Consider the following 14,649-nt stretch of genomic DNA (forward strand, 5'->3'; position numbering starts at 1 on the left):
GCTTGCATTGAGATTTTAAAGTATTTTCATGATGGAAATACCGAGTTCCTGCTATGTACAAGACACTGGGCTAAGGTTGTTCTCTGTGTGTGCACACTACTGGAGTCACAAAGAGAATCAATCCAATGGAATGGTCCCTTCTTCGTTGCACAGAGGTAGTGATTAGATGTGTTTCCTTCTCCAAGAGGTGTTTGATTCTCAAAGAAATGTATTTCTAATGGTGAAAATTAAGTAAGAGAATTGGGGATTGGCATCCAGGAAACCTTCCAAATAGGGTTCGACTCCAGGTATGAAACGGACTGTGGCTTAATGAATTTAATCTTTAAAATGATTTCCTAATGAGTTACTCTCACCAGCTGTACTTTGTTTTATGAGGGTTGCCCACGGACTACCCTGCAGACATTATGATTTACCTGGGGATTACGATCAAGTGACTTAAAAAATATATATAATCCATTTACTTTGTGTGGGTCTACTGAATCAGACCCAGCAAGCTACAAGGGCTTCCGTACCTTTTAGGTACAAAGATGAGCCAGGCTGTGAAATCCAGAGGTCTCCAGCTGCCTATTTGCGGGTTGGCTTTGAGAGCTTGGCCAGAGCTGCTTGGGAAAAGGGTTCCCAGGAAGCCTTCTGAGAACAGAAAGCAGAACAAGGACATGGATTTTGTGCTTAGGAAGCTTTGTGTGGGCTCTGGTTACCAGAAGGAGTAGGATCTGGGTGGGAGAAGGCCTAGCGTCGAAGCGGGTGTATGTATGTGTACCTAAACCGCGGACCTCCACCCACTCCAAGGAAGGATGGAGAGCTTGCAAAAAGCCGAAAAGGAAAAGCCCTCCCGGCTGTAGGCCGATGGGAGGCGGGAAGGAGGAGTGAGGCTGGGGAACTTCTCCCAGAGCCAGTCAGAGGGGATGGCTGCTGAGAAGCCAATCAGCGTGCCCGAGCCTGCAGCCCCTCTGCAGTAGTTATGCCAGAGCGCCCAGTGTAGAGCGGCGGCGAGCGAGTGGCAGGGCAGGGCTGCCGGGAGCCACCGCACACGATCCACACTCTGCTCCCGCGCCTCTCCCGCCAGGTTTGCCCGCTGTGGTAAACCCAGTCTCCCAGCTCCGCTTCCCGCCACGCCCCGCATCCCACAGGCCAGCAGCCACACGACCCCGCCGCCGTCCCCCAGGCAGCGCGGCTCGCCTCGCCCCGCCCCGTCCCTTCTCGCCACGCCCACAAGGCTCCGCCCCGAGCCGCCCTGCGCCGCCAAGCGGTTCCCGCCCTCGCCCAGCGCCCAGGTAGCTGCGAGGAAACTTTTGCAGCGGCTGGGTAGCGGCTTGTTTCTTGCTCTGCAAGACCACTGCCAGACTTGCTAAGTCCCGGCACCGCTCCATCTCTTATTGCCACTCTCTCGTGCTCTCCTCGCTCCCCCGAGTAGCAGGATGGCCGGGACCGTGCGCACCGCGTGCTTGCTGGTGGCGATGCTGATCGGCTTGGACTGCCTGGGACAGGCGCAGCCCCCGCCGCCTCCAGACGCCACCTGTCACCAGGTCCGCTCTTTCTTCCAGAGACTGCAGCCCGGACTCAAATGGGTCCCGGAAACCCCTGTGCCAGGTGAGTAAGGGGTCCCTTGAGCGTCCCCCCGCGCACAGTGGGAAGCCAAGGCGCGCGCGGTGGCTCTTCCCAGAGCGCGCTACGCTAGCCGAGAGGCGCCGCGGCCGTGCTCTCTGCTGCTGCTGGGTACCTGGGAATGGTCGCTGTGCCTGGGGCCTGGTCCCGTCTACTGAGGGAGGGAAGCAGAGTGCTTGTGGACTCTGTCCACACGCCCCGGGCTCACGCTGCTGTCAGAGAGTGTGCAAGCCAGAGGAAGGGACGGCGGAGATGCCTTTCTAGCGCCCATTTTTGGGGAGGGCGGGAAGGTGGGAGCTGGCTTCCCTACGGTTCTAGCAAACCGGCTTCACAACGTGGTGACGGTGATTTGGGAATTTATCACCCTAACTCACACGTTCTGCCTTAGCTAGACCCACAGCTCTGACCATACTTTCTCCACCGTGTGTTCCCCATGCCTTCCTTTCCCTAGTCTGGGTTCCCGAGGTTGGCCGGGCCCAAGTGTAGGCAAAGTTAAGCACAAATCTTTGAATCCACAGGGGCTGTAAAGACCCACTGAAGGAAACTTTTGAGTAAGAGGGACCCCCCAAATGTGGAAGACTGAGCCTTTTCCTTCGAACAGCTTTCCTTATCTAGGTTGGCAAAATCTCTTTAAAAATCGGCGGTGCTGGCCTGCGGAACGCGAGTCCAAAGATGATTTAACTCCTCCCCTCCCAAATTCATTTGCCTTGACAGGCTGGACCCTGAAGAGGAGAAGATTTTAGGCAGAGGAAAGTTTCTGGGCGCCTGCCCTTTGTTCTGCACAATCAGATGGTTCTGTAAGGGCATATTTTAACCTTAGCTGAGGGCTGCCGCTGTCAACAGATGAATATTAATGGCCTTGTGTGATTGACTCTCCTGAGGTTGGGGTCTTAATGCCGGCCTTAGAATCCAATCAGGACAAGTTGCTACACTAACGATATGGGCAGGAAAAATAGGTTTCAAAAAGATTAATTTTTCAGAGGTGCGCTCAGAAGAAACCGGCCAACCATACTCGAACACCGTGAGACGTTTGTGGCCTCCAGGGTCTCTTTCCAAGGACTCGTGCGTCCAGCCAAACGCGCGTCCCGCGCTTGGGAGAGATTGGGAGCAAGCCTAGCCACAACTTGGCTGGTGGCTCTCAACAAGTCAGGCAGGCGGGCCAGATCGTTGGACCAAGTTGTGAATGCGGATGCGCGCCTTGTGGGCGCTGCCAGGGAGCGTTCACTGGCAGGAGGTTACCTAGGCAGCCAGCGCGCCCTCAGCCTTTTCTTTAGGTTGATGAAAAGAGCCTAGCGAGCCTGCTGTTTAGTTGCAAAGGTAATTGGTCACCCTTTTTGGTGACTGAAGTGCACTTGCGCATATGTTAAACACTGCCTTGCAGGATATCGCTCTAAGGGAGGGTAGAACTACCTCTTCCACTGTTAAGTCTTAATAACGTACCACGTGGGCGTGTGCAAGAGCTGTAAGGGGCAACCTATGAATCAGTTCTACAGAGCTGAAACAACAGGCGGATCTCTCTCCCCTGGAAGTGCCATGGTAATTAGATTGCTAAGGCCAGAGAACATGCTTTTGTTGATAATGTAAAAATTGGTCCTTACAGACTGAGCCCCCACAAGATGAACTAGTCCAGGTTGGGTAGCATTTGGCTGATGCGAAGTGGGGAAGTAAAAAATGGTGCTTAAAGAAGGCGGCGGGGGGGGGGGGAGCCAGAGAAAAGTCCATCCAGATACTCATTAGCAATCCTCTTAAGCACATGCACACGCGCACGTGCGCGCGCGCATGTACACACACACACACACACACACACACACACACACACACACACACAGAGGGCGAGAGAGAGGCTTGCGGCGCGCACATACAGAGGCGCGCGTGCCTGCCTTTCTCCCTCCTTCCCCCCAGCTCTCTGGCTGCCTGCCTCTTTGCTACATCTGTATAAAAGTATTGGGAGGGCCCACACACTGTGTCTATGAGAGTTGGCCAGGGCTTGCTTCCTGCCTTTCGTGGTTCCAGCCTAAGGATGATCATACTTATAGAGACTTATTTGTAATAGAGATTTTTTCCTCTATTATTTCCCAAACTCTAGGAGAAAGCACTTTTTTTCAGTTTTTTTCCCCCACGTAAAACCAAAACAACTCACTTCAGTCATTGGACAAAATTAAATGGTGGCCAGAACCTTCTACATAGCAGGCATAAAAACAAGCCCAAATTTCAAATATGGCGATATCCATGCAACTACCCTGTACCCGTGGGCTTTTTTTTTTTTTTTTTTTTTTTTAAAACACTATAGCAGCACAACGTTCAGATTCTCAGATCTGGTACAAAACCATTTGTCCTGAATTACAGTTGGGCAAATATGGATGATGTAGATGGAGAAACTATGGCGTAAATTCTAATGTTCGTCTGTGGAAAGAGCTCATCAGTATTTCAGAGAAGAGATGATAATGGTAGGCTGAATACAATGGCAAGTGCGTAATTTCAGAGCGAATAAATGTGTCATTTGCTGCTGTCGTTCACTGGTTAGAAATTGAAAGAGAGCTGCAAATTATTTGATAGTTATGAACATCACGGTGACCGCTCAACTCACCCCCCCCCATCTATAGTCTAAGCCATGTTCAGTTTATGTGCTGCACTGTCTTAACTGCATTAAAGCTTTCTTTGTCCCAGATAAAATGAGATTCCGTCCCAGGAAAGAGAAATCCTCAAGAATGTCCTGCTTCATGAAGGGGCACATTTGGGATTGACTGCTAACTTTGGCCATTAGTCGAATTGGGTTAGAGTGGATAAGGTACATTTCTTATGCTAATATGGATGAGACTAAATGGCATTTGAAATCACCCAGCCTCAAAAATAAATCACTGGTGCTGAAGAACCACCCCAGACTTCTACAAAGCTGGTCTAAACCCTTCCAATCTCATGTTCCCATTGCTTTTAGAGTGTTCAAAGGCACTGGATAGCCGTTCTAAATAGCATGTTCCTCAAATCCATGAATCTCTTCAGACCCCACTTTTTTTTTTCAAGGATTTGTAACTTGGAAAGCACTGCAGATGGAAACCAGGCCCACAGAGTTAGCGCTTGGCAGGGAAATCCATATAACTGCCTTTCAGTGCGGCTCTTTTGCCCTTATTTAATTTAGAAAAATTCAGAAAAGAAGCCAATGAGCTCATAAGTCTAGATGTTTATTTTGTTTTGCTTAACCTACCCACAGGCGCAATCAAGAATGGATCCAATTTTAGGCAGGGGAAGGGAGCTCGTAATCAGACAATGATGTTTCCAATTGTCTCAAGGGAATGTTACAGAAGTCTGAAAAAAAAATCCTCTAAACAAAAATCAAGTGTAATTCACTTTATGAATGCCATATACCACTTTTGTGGGGGGTGGGAGTTGCAGGGGGCAAATGGGAAAGAGAAAATCAAACAAACCATGGTAGTGTTGTAACTCTCTTAAGATCTTGCCTTGGAGAAGGCCTTGGAAAGTGCTAGAACTGATCCAGAAGGCCAACTGCACCTATGGGTAAAAGGCAGCCTCTGAAAGCCAAGATCGACTTGGAGTTTCTTGAAGCTAGTGAAACAGAAAAATACAAAGTAAAATTATTGAAACCGAGTTTGTTTTTCAATGTGTGTGTGCACACATGTGTGTTTACGATGAGAACTAGCAACCATATCTGTGTTGCCAGCTGTGGTTCCCCAATTATTTTGAAACAATTAGCAGTCCTAATGTTTGGGCACAAGAATGAGAATTGAGGCGGGGGAGGGTTTTCTCTCCACTGAGATTACACTAGACGTGTGGGTGAGCAGATGATTTGTCAAAACTTTTCCAAAGTTGTACTGCTGTGTGCTTACTTAGCGGAGTTTAGAGAATTCTTTCAGATGAACTCTGAATATATATATATATATATATATATATATATATATATATATATATTTCGCATAAACTGACTGAGAAGTGCTTCGAAAGAGCCATGGATCTGATGGAGACGGCTGCTGATTGGTGGGGCACCTTAGCAGGCTGAGTGTTAGGTGCTGGGGGTGCAGTGAGGAGTAAGATGCAAGCCCTTTTGTCAAAGCGTTTGCAGGGTAGTGGGGGAGCATGCAAGTAAACAGGCTTCCCAGGAAACTTGTAGGATTAAATAGGGTGAAAGGGGCTAGAAAATGCCTCCAGGAAATTGGCTGCAATGGTCACAATAGGCAGCCTGGGCAAGGGAAAAGAACTGAAGAGATGAAGTGGGAGACAGGGAGAAGTCTCTTAATAGAGGCTCCATCTTAAAAAGAGACAGAAGACTGTTTTTGATGGATGCTAGATCACACAGATGGTGTCAGTTTTGCAATGTGTTTTTTTCTTATGAGCTGGTAGATTGTATCCAATATTTTGATGCAATATTTTTGAGCATTCTGTTGCTTCCATCTTTAGTTGCAATGTTTGCTGTTCACTGTAGCCTCGGAAAAGGCTGCTTATTACCAACCTGGGAAAAAGAGTCCTGGATTTGTCTCCTATGAGACAAGACAGAAAATATGTTTTCTCTTTAAATGGCAGCTATCAATGACCATGCCAACTTTAGTGTTTGATGCATATACAAAAGCATGGGTCTTAAGAGGGATCTTATTACTCATTTCTAAGAAAATTGAAGATAATCACTTATAACTTGTGCACATGATACATCATTTGGAAAGAATTTCACTGGGGATCATGTTGCTCAACTAAAAAGTTCTGGCGTGCTGAATTTGTACATTTTTGTGAATGCTTCCTTTTACTCTGATCTCTAGCTTTTTTTCTGCATATGGTTATTTGTATGTTTTAGATTATAAGCTTCTTAAAGGGAAAGCTCTTGATTTGAGCAGTGTTGAGTACAATGCTAAGCACCATACAGAATTTGGTTGATAATTAACAAAAATGGAATCTCTAGATCATTAAGTATTTTATATGAGCTCTCGCATACTTTCTCAGGCTTATTTTAAAAGCTTAAGCCCAGTGTTGTAGTACATTATTAGGGCGTGTAGATAAACTTTTTAGTCTTTATGTATTTTGGCTGTAGACCGATCCAGGCTTATTTCAGCTATCTGCTGACTGTTAATAACTGGTAGGGCTTATTAATGTTGAATCTCCAAAGAACAAATTGAAGTCAGCAGCATTGTTATGCCTGGATTAGTATAGTTAAAGATCAACAATTATTATAACACATAAATCATAGGACCTCTCTTAAATCAAGTCCTCTTTGATTTAATGTCAACGAGACCTTCTTGTTAATGTTGGTATTACCATATTTGGAAGTTCAGCTAGGAGACATGCACAGACCTGTTGAAACACCTCATGGGTTTCTGTAACCTGGGATCAGAATTTGTTGTGTGCAGGCGCAACTCAAGAGACTGTTCCAAGAGCCAACATTTGTTGAGCCCTAGCCGAACCTGTAAATGGGTTTGATGTTTCTGGTAATCTAGGGTCTAATGGGAAGTATGGGCAGAAAAATTCTCTAGTCATTTGCCCATATTTAGCAGTGTGTCTGGCTTGAAACGGGATCTCTCTAGCACTCCATCAAGAAATGAACATCAGAAAATAGAATCCAAGTCATGGTTCCCCAGACTAGCTCTAGACAGCATTAAGTAACAGGAATTTACCTCCTGAACTAAAATGGCAGAGAGAACATGGTTCAGAAAGCAGGGTGATGATGGGCATATGAGCAGAGAAAGTGCATTTTGAAAATCTGAGTGTGAGTGGCGAGGCACACACTGGAACACCATGGGCCCACCGGAAGATCCTTTTGAACATGCCAAGTAAAGAAGCTTTACTTTGCTGCAAATTAAGCCAACTAAATATCACGTATCCAACTGATAATTATCAGAAATTCTTGTCATTTTTAAAACTAACAACAATAACAATAAATCCAAAGTGATTATCAAGAAAGACATTTTTTCGCTTTGGCTTCTCTTTGTTTGGAGATGTACAAAGCTGAATTCGAGAATTTGTATTTTTCCTCATGAATAACAAGGGAGTTAATGCATTGCTAGTGTTCCGAACAATTAATTATTTCTAGAAGCTGAAATTATATTTATATGCCAGATTAGCAAATCTACTAAGCTCTTTGAAGTGTACTTAATAGGCTTATATTGATAAATAATTGATAGAAAGGCAGATAAAATATAAGTGAAAGTGGTGATAAGAAGGGACAGGGAACCCATTATAAAAGAAACTTCTGCCCATTGAATCCGTTCACACACTGCCAGATAAAAGTTGTTCATTTCTCTAAAAAGGTTATAGTGATTGAAATACTATCTTTCAAATTTTCTCCAATGAAATGTGTGTCTGTTATAAATTGAGAAGATGGACAGTTTGAGGGTCAAACTTTCCATGACCCGTTAGAATCTTCCTTTTGAAAATAACTAGAAACCCTGGTTCCAGCAACCTTCAGGTACAGTTTCACAGGTATTCCTATCACGAACCCATAATCTCCTTTAGCTTAGGAATTATATGGTATTCATCTTTGTATCTGCACTTACTGTAAATAGTAGGGACTATTACATACTGATTGGCCCAGTGAATGCAGTTAGAATGTGTTCGAAAAAAATAACATTTCAATAAAGTCAATGTTTAAGTATTGATTTAATTTTACCGAGTTTTCTAAAAAGGAACGACCTTTTCAGGTTTAAAAAAATCCATCTGTTGCCTAGGTAAGTAAAAAGGATGTTGGTTTAATTCAGTTGCTTGCACTTTAATTCCCTGGAAGAAGCAGACTAGCCAGCTCTTACAAGAGGTAAGTATTTCTTTCTTGTTTCCAAGGCAATTCTATGTAAGTTAAAGATACAGTTGTACACATATATAAATTCATGTCTTTCTCTTTACCATCTCGATGTGTTGAATTTTGGTTTGTGAAACTATTACCACAAGGTGTCAGTTAAAGAAGTGCACGCTGGTGGGCAGTAGTACTCTAGTTCCTGTTCCACCCATTGCCTTTTTTCCAGCATACCCAATAGGCTGTCCTAAGACAAACTGATTGCAACGAAGTTTGTCCCCAGTGGTTACCATTTCTTGCCAATGGCATGAAGATTGATGAAGTTATGTCTAAAAGGACATTTTCCAAAATGAAATTTTTTTTCAGGATGAGAATTTTTATCGGGTAGAATAAAAGAATTGGCATAGTCCCTTCCTTAATTCCAGTTCTGTCCCCTCTCTCTCCAAGCACGGCATGTTTGCTATTGACGCAGTGCATCGTAACATCCCAAGACTCTCCGTTGCTCTTTATCACCCTCTGCTTTGCATAATTGAAGCTGAGGGGCAAATGGTGAAGAGAGGAAGACAGACATAGTGAGGAGATTAAAAGCTCACATTCTGGTACATATCAGAATATTAACTAGCATATGACAAGCAGAAAGAACTGGAAAACATTTGAACGTAGAATTGCATGCATTCGGGGCTAATACAGAGAGAGACGCCACAAATGCATAGATAGCCTAGGGTATTTTACTTCTTATTTTACATCCACGATTTTGAACTGTATAGCTAATTCCTGACCTCATCGATATCTAATGTTCACTGAATGCATGTTTGAATCAAGATATCCTCTAGACTGGTGAGTAGAATGCCTCGTACAGAATTATTGTTGTAATTAAGTACACAGTTAACCAACAGGAATGAATATAAGAATACACATTTGAAGACAGAGTCCTGACTTGACTACTGTCCAGTGGAATTGTAGTTTGGCATGTAGCGATAGATTCCCTGAGTGCATGGTTGTCTAAACTGCTTTGCAGCAGAGAAGGAAGAAAGCATGGTGGTGTTGCAACACACACCTATTCTCTCTGACCCTGGGAATCCCATTGGCCCAAGAAGATTGAAGAGGATGTGACACAGAGATTTTCTAGCTGTGTTGTTATCTAAATGTGGTATTTGAATCTGTATACACACACACACATACACACACACACATATATATGTTCTTAGGTTATACATGTATACATTGCTATTTTGACAACCATAGTTAATTGCACGTGTTGTTTCAGGAGAAGTTTGTTGTTACTCGTAGGAGTGGGTAGCCTTTCAGAGTCATAGCTTACATTTAGGTTTTGAAAGCTGTGCTCTACTCTAGCTCACGTCTGCACAACACAAGTAGTCCTGAAGCGCCTGCGAGTTCTCAGTTCTGGGGATTGGCCTGCCTCCGGCATGCATGTATGTGCACGTGTTCCATTTGTATTTTGCATACACACAGATGATATAGCTCCAACTCAATCAGGGTGTGTCCAACTTGGAGCTTGGGGGTCACACGCCCCTGTGCCCTACTTTGGCTATGAATGCAGCTCAACACAAACTTATCAAATGACTCAAAACATTACGAGATTTTTTTTTCGATTACTTGATCATGAGTCTTGAGCATGAACTTTATAGATGATGACATCTTGTCAGAATGTCAAAAGGTTGGACATGTCTGATGGAAGATAAGCCTAAGCCTCAGTGGGAAGAACTAAGGAAGATTAGCTTTCCACAGATCAAATCAAATGATTTCTACTTGGATTGGCCCCAAATTGTTGCCGTACCCATTCCCACTGATACCACAAACCTACTGCTTGTTTATCCAGTTTCATCATTTTTCCAAGTGTAGAGATGTGATCCTCATTAAGTAGGTGCCGTGAATGCATACTCCGAAGCGAGTCCGTTCTGGAGGACCACTTCTAGCATTGGTAGTATTGGATGGGAGTGTGCCCCCAAAGGCGTTTTCCCTGCTGGATATCTGAGACTGTTTGCACTGGGGAAGGTGCCTATCTGCTTTCGAAAACAGACGGGACCTCACAGAAAAGAGACTTACTAATAATGAGCTTTCTATGCTAGCTCTATATTAATATTTAATTGTGATTCAGGCATAGTTTCAACCCACAGTTATTGAGCACAGATTTTGTGCCAGGATGTAGGAGTTGATAAAATTATTGCTAACAAGGGAGTTCCCTACCTAGTGAGAGTCAGGCAGGGAGAACTTTGATTATCAAGACAGCCCAATGAAGGCTACCCTAATAAAGTATGGCTCTGGGAGATGGGGAGGCATGTTTAGTTGCCTTAAGAGTACTGTTGGCAATCAGGTGGTGGTTGTGCACGCCTTTAATCCCAGCACTGGGAGGCAGAGGCAGGCAGATCTCTGTGAGTTTGAGGCCAGCCTGGTCTATAGAGTGAGTTTCAGGATAGCCAGGGCAGAGAGAGACCCTATCTCAACAAACAGACAAAGAACAAAAGAAAGAGTGCTACTCTCAGCGACTAGAAAGATGGTTCAGTGGTTAGACGTACTGGCTGCTGTTGGCAGGAGACCTGGGTTTGCTTCCTAACACCCACATGGCAGCTCATAACCATCTGTAACCCCCGTTTCTGCCGATTTGACACCCTCCAAAGGCATAGGGCATGCGTTCGATACTTATTCATGCATGCAGGTGAACATACACATAAAATGAAAAAAAAACAAATCTTAAAAAATTGTGTTGTGTGAAGCATGTGAAAAGAGAGAGTTATGACAAAGTGAAGGGCTGGAGAGAGAGAGCTTGGTGGGCAAAGGGCTTGCCCTGCAAGTATGAGGACCTGAGTTCGAATCCTTAGGATCCCTGTAAAGCCAGCATGATAGTATGCAATGCAATACCAGTGCTCCTATGGCAAGATGGGAGGTGGAGACAGGAGATTCCCTGGTAGCTAGCTTGAGGGCCAGCTAGCCTGGTATATGCAGCTGCGAACAACAAAAACCCTGTCACAAACCAGCGTGGAGGAAAAAGAGTGAGGCTGTCCAACGACTGCCACACACGGGCCCATTCACACTTTCCAGGCATGCCTGGTGGCCTGAGTTCAGTCCCTGAAAACATATAAATAGATGGGACAGAACCCACTGCACAAAGCGTGTCCTCAGGACAGGGGCCATGTCACAAGGACACACGTAATAACGAGGTGGGATAGGCTACAGCTATTTTTCCCCAGTGGACTCGAAACTCCTGGGCTCACATTATTCTTGTGTCTCAGGCTCTCCGAGGAGCTGGGGTGCCGATGCAGCACCATGCCTAGTTTAGAAAAGTATATTTTTAAAGATGGAATAAAGGAGTTTGTTGAACAGATTGAGTTTGTGGAGCACTTGTATCACAGAGGTAGAAAATGTCTGCTAGGCAGCTGAAGTTGTGAGTTGAATCACAGAATAGAGAGAAATTGGGGCGGGGGAAACATGTTTAGGAATTATCAGTATAGAGATGTACTTAAAGTCCTGGGATTAGATGAGATCACCAAGAAAGTGTGGCGTTCAGATGAAGCACAGTTGGGACTCATCAGTATATAGACTCAAGGAGAAGGCATGGGTGTGGATGATATTTTCCAGTCTTTTTCATGGGACATGTCTTAAAATGTATTTTGCCAACATCTGGTGATTTAAAAAAAATATGCCAAATCTTTCAAGAACTTTCTTGATTAAGAGAAAGTATGATTCTATGTTATCATAGTCCAAGACTTTGCAGCTTGGACTGCAAAGTACCAAACACCCAATTGTACACACACACACACACACACACTCACACACACACTCATGCACACACACGCACACACACACACACACACACACACGCACACACACACACGCACACATGCAGACACTCAAGCCAGCACATGCTCAGGGCTGAGGAGAAGGAGGGGGAAGAGGGGGGAGGGAACAAACTCTGGAAAATGCATTTGAGTCAAAGTGTTAGATTTCTATTTATTTTTCATGGCAATAACTATGAATGATATTTCATGTGGAGGTTGTTAGTTCCTTTTAGCAGTGGGTGGTCTTTGACAGCCATACCTTGCCATTTTGCATTTTTGAGCCTTGCTTTCATGCATTGCCGGTGCACACAGAGCAAGCACTCATAAAGGGTCTGCAGTTGGTGCCTTGTTCCAGGAAGGTGACATTCTGCTCCTCCCCCACGGGGGAACTCTCCCACCCTGTAGAATGAACACTGTGACACTAGTTTTGGGAGAGCGCACTATATTTCATGCTGGCTAGACTCTGAGACTCGCGGTTCCAAGCGAAGGCTAGGAATACTTGTAAAACTGGGGTGATCTTTCTTACAAGTCTTTAGAATGGCAATTCTTTTGTTTCTGAGTTAGGAGAAAGTTGTAAAATAAATCTAGTGTCTTTAAATTCTCTATTGTTTAAGAGATTGCCTTCATCAGGGTTTCTACTTTTATTTTTTTTAATTTATTTATTATGTATATAGTGTTCTGGGCACCAGATCTCGATGGCTGTGAGCCACCATGTGGTTGCTGGGAATTGAACTCAGGCCCTCCGGAACAGCAGTTAGTTTTCTTAACCTCTGAGCCATCTCTCCAGCCCTCTACTTTTATTTTTAAAGATTTTTTTTAAAATTTGTCCAAGTGTATGTCTCTGTGTTATTGTGTGCACCTGCCCTCACAGGCCACAAGAGGGCATCTAGATCCCCGGAGCAGAAGTTACAGGCAGTCAAGAACCACCTGATATGAGTGCTGGGAACTGAACTCTAGTTCCTGGCAAAACCACTAAGTTCTCTTGACTATGCTAAGCTATAGGGCTTCTACTTTCTTTCAACACACACCCAAAACTCCTTTGTTTCTAGTAGATTGTATTTGTGATCATTTTTAGGTTGGTTGGATAGTTTCCCACATTAGAAGAGCATACAAAATAACATCTACCCATTCTTACTACATGCCACTTGTGATCTGTGTAATTTATCACATTTATGAAGCAAACTTGAAAGAGAGGTGGTGCATGCCCATTTTCTAGTTGGAAAAACTGAGACCCAGAAAGGTTAACTTTCCTGTTTGTGTAAATGGTGCAGCCAGGATTTAAATGTAGATTTGTCTTGCTACTCTCCAATGGTATTTCCACTGTGCTCTCTGTAGTGCGAGAGGAAGTAATACAGTGTGTATCTAAAGTTTTGACCTCAATTGTCATATTCCTTTGCCTTCTGAGATATTATACACTTGGGGACCTTCTATTTTATTTTGTCTTTGCTTGTCTCATCTGTTCCTTTTTTCCTTTTTCTTTCTTTTCCTTTTTTAAAAGATTTATTTATTTATTATTATGTATATAACATTCTGCCTCCATGTGTGCCTGCAGGCCAGAAGAGGGCAACAGAGCTCATTACAGATGGTTGTGAGCCACCATGTGGTTGCTGGGAATTGAACTCAGGACCTTTGGAAGAGCAGGCAATGCTCTTAACCGCTGAGCCATCTCTCCAGCCCTTCTTTTCTTTTTCTTCCTTCCTTTTTTTTAATCTGAGCTCTGAGCTCTCCAGGTGGCCATTTTTTTAAAAGATTTATTTATTAATTATCTATATAGGGCTCTTCCTATACATATCCCTGCAGGCCAGAAGAGGGCACCAGATCTCATTACGGATGGTTGTGAGCCACCATGGGAATTGCTGGGAATTGAACTCAGAACCTCTGGAAGAACAGTCAGTGCTCTTAACCTCTGAGCCATCTCTTCAGCTTTTTTTCTTTTTCTCTTTCTCTTTCTTTCTTTCTTTCTTTCTTTCTTTCTTTCTTTCTTTCTTTCTTTCTTTCTTTCTTTCTTTCTTTCTTTCTTTCTTTCTTCTATTTGGTTTTTCAAGACAGGGTTTCTCTGTGGAGCCCGGGAACTCACTCTGTAGACCAGGCTGGCCTCAGACTCACAGAGATCCACCTGCTTCTACCTCCTGAGTGCTGGCATTAAAGGCGTGTGCCACCACCACCTGGCTTAGTCTGTTCTATTTAACGTTTATTAGATGTAGGTGTTAGGTATTATGTGTCTGCCCTCCCCCGTCTTAGGTTACTCACATGCATTTCCATAACTTTATTATCATATTTGAATGATTTCCATATCTCCTTTCAGTCTGACCTCTCCCTTGCTGTCCAACTCAGAATCTCACAGTTGCCTGCTGAACATCTCCACCAGAACGTCCTTAGTGTTTCACCTTCAACAGAAGCAAACATTACTCGTACCATCATTTTCTTTGCCCGTCTTCACTAGCCGCTTTCCAAGCGTCTACATTTCTGGGGGTGGCTTCCCTTCCTGATACAGACACTTGAAACCTTGACATCATCTTTGAT

General features: G+C 44.2%; 1 protein-coding gene across 1 annotated transcript in view; it reads left to right on the forward strand.

The window, feature by feature from the left end:
* Positions 1-1,266: 1,266 nt before the first annotated feature.
* Gpc3 (glypican 3) overlaps positions 1,267-14,649 on the forward strand; it is a 349,741-nt gene continuing 336,358 nt past the window's right edge. The window contains exon 1 of the mRNA XM_050121691.1: positions 1,267-1,590. Within this exon, the coding sequence (XP_049977648.1) occupies positions 1,419-1,590 (172 nt within the window). The 5' untranslated portion in view covers positions 1,267-1,418. The remainder of the gene's footprint in view (positions 1,591-14,649) is intronic.

Source organism: Alexandromys fortis, unplaced genomic scaffold (genome assembly GCF_014885135.2).
Source record: "Alexandromys fortis isolate MF-2015 unplaced genomic scaffold, M_Fortis_MF-2015_v1.1 scaffold_194, whole genome shotgun sequence".
Taxonomy (NCBI): Eukaryota; Metazoa; Chordata; class Mammalia; order Rodentia; family Cricetidae; genus Alexandromys; species Alexandromys fortis.